The following is an 8,242-nucleotide window of genomic DNA, read 5'->3' on the forward strand; positions in this document are numbered from 1 at the left end:
AAAAAACCTTCCTGCCACATACTCACCCTGGGAAAGCCTCTTCTATAATTTCTGTTTTCTGCAAACAAACAAACAATAGTAAACGGTCTGAATACTAAAAGGGGGTGGGGTGGGAGATGTCCCTTAGAGAAATATTCCCGGGCAATATAGAGCACGACACTTTTATAGGGACCGCGGCGGCGGGAACTAACACTTTCTTGGATCTGGCAGCAGTCGGGGCACTGCCACCCCGGTTCAGACACCGATGTCAACATGGGGGGCGGGAAAGGAGCTGGCCCAGGCCCACAGCCTAGACCCGTAGCCTGCCCCTCCCGGAGCCATTGCCCTGGGTTACGGCCAGTTGCACTAACCACCACCTCCTCGAAAATGCTCTGCAGCTGCGATTCCATCGGTACCATCGAGCCCCGTCCTCCCGGGGTACCCGGCAACCGGCTGGTGAGCTCCTAAATCTGGGAAGAATGGAGCGGAGGGGCGGAGCCACCAGCAGGAAACCAGCCTGTTACTTCCTTCGGTGCCTGGCAAAAGAGCCCGCCCGGTGCTCACCCATTACCCGCCCCTCCAAAATCTGTATCTCTGCCTGATGGTTCCGCGTGTAGAGGTGGCCCGGAAGCTGACAGTGCTGCGTAATCCCAGGCACATCGCCTTGGACAACAAGGTCACCACCTCCTGGCTGGAGCCGGAACTGCGTCCTTTTTGGAGTTCACTTGTAGCCCAGAAGCACAAGGGTTGTAGCCAGAACCAAGAGGGTGACTGTCAAGGGCTGACCTCGTGAAGCAGTTGATTCCAGGTTATTCTTGCCCACTAGGATCCATGTTTTCACTATGTTCACCCCAGTTGCTAGCACAGTGATGGGCATGTCATCTTTTATCGGATGTTGAAAAAAAAAAACCCAGAAAAAAACGTATTATTATTAATTTGCAAGTAAGTGGCAGTATGAAGCACATTATTTTAAAACAGACTATTTCCCATCATCCTGATAAATTTCTGACAACCTAATGCGTCCACTGTCTCGGTCACACAGCCCTTCATCCAAAAATCATTTTCAGTTTATAACTTCATTAATTTTTCACACCCTTGATATTTTTGATTGGACTGTTTAAATTTGTCTACTATCAGACAGTTTTTCATAAGTTTTTCATAAGAGCCTCACCCCTCTTTTTTCTCATCTCCCTTCTCCTTTTTCCTCTCCCTCGCTTTCTCACTTTCTTTCCTCTGAAATCTCTTCTCTTGTTTTTTCAAGACAGGGTCTAGTGTAGTCTAGGCTAACCTGGAACTCACTCCATAGCGCAGGTTAGCTTTGAAATCACAATCCTCCTGCTTCAACCACCTGAGCTATGGAATGTTTTCTTGTTTTCTAAAGCAGTCTCTTTTATTGTACGTTGATTTTAATGAATACTTTTAAATTTTTGTTATTGTCTTAGTATGAAGAAATTTTTGTCTAGCCTAAAGCCATGCATGGTGCTGTTCATCAATGTTTTCTTCCAGAAACTTTCTTCTAGCTTTGGTATTTAAGTCCATACTTTTTTTAAAAAATTATCTTTCATGACTGGTGATAAGTTTTCACATGATGTTTTTTCCTGGGGAGATGTAAATAAATGTTTATAAACCCTAAGTAGAGAACAGTGACAGGTTAAAGAAAGGATTCAAATCCAGCTTGGTGAAACGATGAGCTTATTATAGATACTTATAGGAGCATGGTGACTCAGTGTTGGGGTCCACACTAGCCCCACGTTGGAGCGGCCAAAAAATGTCACGGCCCGAGCAAAATATTGAGGCCCCGGCCGACCCACGTTTGGGCGGCCACTGTATCCTGGCCCAAGCTGCCACTCTGGTCCGCGGGTCGGGGTTCAGCAAGAGCGAGAGTGAGGACGGACTCGAAGCATACAGACCAGACAGAGTGTAATTCAATCCCGTTTATTCTTCAGTTTAAGTCCTAAGTCTTGAGTTCCTAGTGCCTAGTCCCTAGTCCCTCCAAGTTCCAAGTTACTTCTTCCAAGTGCCTGCTACCTGTCTTCTCTCTGCTGTGTCTGGTTCTCTCTAGAGCCAAGTGTCTTCTACCTAATGTCTGATGTGTCTCTCTCCAGTCTGTCTCTGCCTTTTATATGTCTCACTTCTAAGCCACGCCTCTGAGTTACACCTTTAATCATGCCCTTAGGTCTTGTCTCTAAATCTGATCTCTACACTTCTAAATCACACTCTTAAGTCACACTCCTTTAATCTCACACACCTTTAATCTCACACACCCAAGGTATCTAAACCAAGATTATCAGAGTGTGCTCAGCTGTTGTAGGCTATTGTAATCCAACTCTCATGTCAGGGTATATGGCTCAAGATGGCTGCAAAGCTGATAGCCACTTTCTGCTAAAAGTCGGCCCCCAACAACTCAGGTATCCTCATTACTGGGAACTCCTACCTCAAGCCTAGATGACTTACAAAAAGGTATACCAGTGGAGAGTACCAATAAAATGTTTACTTTTAACACAATGTTGGAGAATAAAGCGATCTTCTAGGGAATCTTGTAAAGACCATCTTGGCCTTCTATGGAGTCTTTATTTATTTTATTATTTTTATTGTATTTTATAGTTTGAGACAGGGTATTTTGTACCCCCAAGATGACCATGAACTCACTAAGGAGCAGAGTGCCCTTGACTCTTATTGTGCCCTTCTATGATTGTGGAATTCTCATGGAGAGAGATGGGATGCCCCTGGGGCTTTTTGCCAGGAAGAAGTGTTTATTTATGGCAGAAGTAGCTAAGAGGGATTCACAGCCAAAGGTTGAGCCATGAGCACCTGCAGGGTGTAGCCTTGCATACCCTTCCGTTCTTCCTCTTCACGTTCTACCTCCTTTGTCTCCCTCCCAGGGTAGCATACATTCAGATCAGGTGATCTATGTTACAGGGGCACAGATACCTTCATAAATATTAATTCTACCACATTGTCTTCCCTTTGTTATGAAAAGGCCCTTACCACACTGTCTGTGCCTTCTGAATGCCGAGGTTACACGTCTATGTTGCCATGCCTGTTTTAGGTGGTTGGGGTTAGGGTTTAGGTTGGGGTTGCAGGGTTAGAGTTAGGGTAAAGTTTAGGATTAAACCCAGGGCTTTCTGCTTGCTAGACAAGCAGTCTACCAGTAAAGACACATTTCCATCCCATCTCTTATGTGGGTTTCAGGCTGCTCTGCTCTGACAGTGAAACATGCACTACTTCCTGAGAGCTGCTGGGCAAGACGCTGGTGATTTTCCAGTCATAGTCTATAGTCATAGTCCCCAAAAATGTAAATGATATCCAATCATTATATATCATTGTTTACTGTAATCATAGCTACCAAACAGTGGGATGAACTATTTAATTTTCTAGTTAGAGAATAGCCTGAAGACTTACGTTCAGAGTGCTGTTTACTAGAGACATGATATAAGACTGGGTAGCTTAAATAATAGAGATTTAGGTTGATGTTATTACAAATCTGGGGGACAGAAGTCTAAGCTGAAGGGACCTTCAGGGCTGGTTTCTTCTGTGGCCTCTCGCCTGGCTGGTGGATGGGCATCTTCAGTTTTCTTGTTGTCTTCCCATTGTGTGGCTGAGGATGCAATTGTTCCTCCATCTTCTCCTCTTTCTCTTCATCTTCCCACTGGTTTCACTCCTAGACTGGTCTTGAGCTCATTCTGTCAAACTGCCTTCTAAATGCTTATACTTATAGACCTATACTAATGTCAGCCTTTAGTCAGAGAAGATACCAGTATCCTGGTGTAAAATTGCTAAATGACCCTGAGGTCCCAACCCCTACTGAGAAGCTATATTCTTAAATAAACAGACTAAGGGGTAGGTCTTCAGGTCCTACCCCTTACTGAGTAGCTATAAATAGTGGGTAGTTTTGAGGGAAGGAAGATTCCTTCATTTTTGAAGATATGGCTACTGGAAGGTTTTTATGCTCTAGTACAGGGGTTCTCAACCTGTGGCTTGACAGGGGCAATAAATCAGATATCCTATATAGCAGACATTTATAATTCATAACAGTAGCCAAGTTACAGTTATAAAGTAGTAAGAAAATAATTCTGTAGTTGGGGGTCACCACAAAGAGAACTGCATTGAAGGGTCACAGTTTTAGGAAGGTTGAGAACCACTGCTCTAGTGGGTTGTACTCTATCTGTGTGTGTATGAGCAGCCCTAAGGAGACCTAGTGGGTTGTAAACAAAATAAGATATGGAGTTGGGAGGAGGGCATGTTGAGGTAATATAAGAAGACTTGGAGTGGGAAATGGAGATGAATAGGATCATAATTCATTGTATACATATATAAAGTTCTCAATAAATTCACAGCTAATAGTTTACATTTGTTTATGTATTTATGTGCAAGTCCTATGGCATGAGTGTAGAGGTTAGGGGTCAACAGTGGGTCTCAGGGATTGAGCATTTGCCTTTACTGCTGAACCATCTCCCTGGCCCTCTTTTTAAATAAACCCAAACTCTACTTCATACTTTTTCTGGAAAATATTTTCTGGGTTACACCCAAGGATCCAATTTTGTCTCAGTTGTGATCCCTGAAGGATTCAGGGAAATACTCAAGTCTCCATCCCTGCTACCACAAATATGTGTGCACTCTCACTCTATCTGAGCCTCCTAAATTTCTTCTGGGCATCTTTCTCATGTAGCCAATAACTAGTAGATAACACAGCAGAGACTCAGCCACCCAGAAGCTTTGTCCTGGCCACGTCTGGTAGCAGAAAATTAAACAGTATTTCTTAATATAAAAGGAAAAAGAAAAGGAAAAAAGAAAGAAACTTCAAGGCTCAGTGGCCAAGCATTTGCCAAGTCCTGGGTCCTGGGTGCAACCACTGACCCTTTCGTTAAAAATCAACAAAAACAAGAAAGAAGAAACAAGGGAAAGAAAGATAGGGAAGAGAGGAAAGGAAAAAAAGATAGGGAGGGAGGGAAGGAAGGGAAGGAGGAGGATGGAGGGAGGGGAGAGTTCTCAATAGAGAAGCCTGGCTAACATCATCTTAACCAGACGATCAGACATTATCAGCAAAGAAAAAATATGAATCATGCACCAGCATGATAGGACATCATGAGAGCATTGTGCATTTCCCTTCTGCCAACACTGCACAATCTTAATCTACTTCATGAAGAAATATGAAACTCACTACTTACGGACATTGTCCAAGGCAGCTGTGTACTTCATGGAGAAGTATAAAGCTAAGGTCTGCAATATTCAAAGCGTCAGAGTTGAGAGAGCTAAGGAGTGGCTGAGAAAGGCTTCAAGAATGGAAGAACTCTTCTATAACAGCTGAGCACAAAACATGACTCTCAACAGATTTCCTTGTATATGAATGGAAAGTTGACAAAACCTAGTAACAACTGAGTATCAGACAGGAGATGGAGGGTAACGCTAGGTCCTGAATTTTATAGTCATGGCAGTATAGAAATCTTTAGAATGTATGCATACTAAAGTAGTTTTTGGTGAAAATCTATGAATGGGTTGGCAACTTGTGTCAACTCAGGGCCAAGCTGTGTCAGAAATTTTTTAGGAAACAGATAAAACAGAGAGTTGCTATTATGGTTTGAAAATGTATGTTCCCCACAGGCCTTTGTATTTGAACAGCGCCCCCGCCTGGAGAAAGTGGGTCACTAGTGATGGCCCTTGACACTATAGCTCAGCTGGCCTTCTCCACTTCATGGTCACTCTCTACTTCCCAAGTGTAGGTAGGTACAATATGGGTGGCTGGCTTCCTGCTTTTACTGATATATCTTCCCAACCATAATGGCTGATCACTGTGAGCCAAAATAAACCATTTACCCCTGAAGTTTCTTTTGTCTAGCTATTAAAATTTTTGTTACATTTATTTATATGTATGTATGTATGTATGTATGGGCATGCCATGGTACATGTGTGTGAGTCAGAGGACAGCTTACAAGACTTGCTTCTGTCCTTCCACTACACAGGTTCTCGTTAAGGAATTTTATCACAGCAGTGGGAAAGTAACTAAGATATGCAGAATGAGTCTGTGTGGACTCCAATGAAGTGTGAGCATCCAAAATGTTTTTGTGAAAAGCGATGCATAGTCTATCACTGTTAGGATGTTAGGAATTCTCACTTGGCAAATGTACTTACACACACCCCCAGTATGGAAGTAGCCAAACCCACAAATGTTCAGGTCCCTCATATACAATGTTGGAGGCAGGCAAATTGGCTCAGTATGTAAAAGCACTTGCTGCCAAACCTAATAACTTGAAATTGATCCCTAGCAATCAAATTGTGGAAGGAGAACCAACTTAATTCTCAAAAGTTGCCCTCTGATCTCCAATATATATGCTATGACATGCACATACCAACAAATGCACACACACACACACACACACACACACACACACACACACACACACACGGCCAACCAAAGAAGCATACCTTCTTCAATGTCCAAAAGTTTTATTGGGCCGGGCGGTGGTGGCACACGCCTTTAATCCCAGCACTTGGGAGGCAGAGGCAGGCGGATTTCTGAGTTCAAGGCCAGCCTGGTCTACAGAGTGAGTTCCGGGACAGCCAGGGCTACACAGAGAAACCCTGTCTCGAAAAAAAACCAAAAAAAAACCAAAACAAAAACAAAAACTTTTATTGGTACTCTTTAGTGGATGGTTTTATCGGCCAACAACTTGGACTCATCTGGAGAGCCTTAATGAGGAATTATCAGGATCAGGTTAGCCTGTGGGTCATTGAGTGGCCTAGAAGGTTATTAGTTGGCATAAAATAAGCCAGCCCAGATCAGGCAGTGTAACTCCATAGGTGAGGCTCTCCACTGGATAAGAGTAAAGAAAGCTATTGAGCAAACAAGGATTCATGCATTTACTTTCTCTGCCCTTGACTAGAAACGTAGTGTCTTTGTCTTCCTGCAATAATGGACTACCTGAAACTATAAAGCCAAAAAAACACTTTCTTCCCCTAACTCTCTTTAGGTCAGAGTATTTGTCATAGCAACACAAATTAAACAAGGGGGCTGGAGAGGTGGCTCAGCGGTTAAGAGCACTGACTGCTCTTCCAGAGGTCCTGAGTTCAATTCCCAGCAACCACATGGTGGCTCACAACCATCTGGAATGGGGTCTGATGCCCTCTTCTGGTGTGTGTCTGAAGACAGCTGCAGTGTACTCGTATACATAAAATAAATAAATAAATAATTTAATAAAGAAATTAAAAAAAATTTAAACAAGGTCAAGACTCCACATAGATGTGATATAACAGCTTTTGTAGCTCCCTTCAACTTTCAGCTTCTCCAGAGACTGACCCGATACTTCATGATCTGCCCCTGATTAATATCGTTAGGCCACCTGGGTGGCCCATGCCCTCCAGGGAAGCCAAGCCACTTCTATGAGACTTGACTTTCTAAGGTCATGATCTTCTAGAAGTCAAGGTGAGGGTTAGGTCTCTTTCTGGTCAAAGCTGAGTTCTTTACAAGTTCACTCAATACGACTGTGTAACCTCCCTTGCCTAAAACCGCAAAGTCTGTCAAACAAACCAAACACTAAACAGGCTTCATAATGCTCCTATACAAGTTTATGCAGGATGGCTCTCCAGTGATGTCTTTTCCAACTTTATAGCTGTCAGCTGATTTTGTATTTTAAACACCCATAAATTTAAAATCTTGGATTACTCTTCAGAATGTCTTATAACCAAAACAGGCACTTTTTTCTTTTTTATGTGTATTATTGTCCTGTTATGCAACTGGAACTCTGATAATGGGATTATCTATCTTAGAAAGTGAAGACATCATTAAAAATGCCAAGTGTAGTGCTATGGTTTACATGTGCCCACCAAAGGCCCACTGCAAAATTGGTCACTAGAATATGACTCTGTTGGAGGCGGGGCCTGGTAGAAGGAAGCCATGGTACACTCATCCAATGGATGAGTGGTTGGGTTTTACCACTCCCTTCCTATGATGACACTCTCTGCTTCACCGTCAGCTCCAACACAGCAGAGCCAGTGACCAGGAACTGAAATCTTTGCAATGATGCATCATAATAATAAACACTTCCCCGCTACAGGTTGCTTTTCTCAGGTATTTTGTTACAGGAACAGCATGTTGACCAGAAAAGCAACAGCTCTCAATTAGAGGTTTCTCACTCTGTATCTGATAATAGACTGAATTTTTAAAGTGCATTTCATTTTTCTTTTCACAAGAATTAGCTGTTTTTCAAATAGCAAGTTAGCTTTGAGGGCTTAAGAAGCTTTCTCTGTGATTGATGTGAAGTTAGTC

The 8,242-nt window shown here is 43.0% G+C and overlaps 1 protein-coding gene across 5 annotated transcripts in view; it reads right to left on the bottom strand.

Moving 5' to 3' along the window:
* Positions 1 to 497, bottom strand: part of Med23 (mediator complex subunit 23) — a 48,468-nt gene extending 47,971 nt beyond the window's left edge. For 4 of the 5 annotated variants that reach the window (XM_076928020.1, XM_076928019.1, XM_076928017.1 and 1 more), the window contains exons 1-2: positions 351 to 497; positions 27 to 58 (exon numbers count right to left, since the gene is read on the bottom strand). In XM_076928020.1, coding sequence (XP_076784135.1) covers positions 27 to 58; positions 351 to 398 — 80 coding nt within the window. In that variant the 5' untranslated portion in view covers positions 399 to 497. The remainder of the gene's footprint in view (positions 1 to 26; positions 59 to 350) is intronic. The other variant, XM_076928018.1, reaches the window with a different exon arrangement.
* Between the last annotated feature and the right edge of the window lie 7,745 nt (positions 498 to 8,242).

This window comes from Arvicanthis niloticus, chromosome 30 (genome assembly GCF_011762505.2).
Source record: "Arvicanthis niloticus isolate mArvNil1 chromosome 30, mArvNil1.pat.X, whole genome shotgun sequence".
NCBI classification, from domain to species: domain Eukaryota; kingdom Metazoa; phylum Chordata; class Mammalia; order Rodentia; family Muridae; genus Arvicanthis; species Arvicanthis niloticus.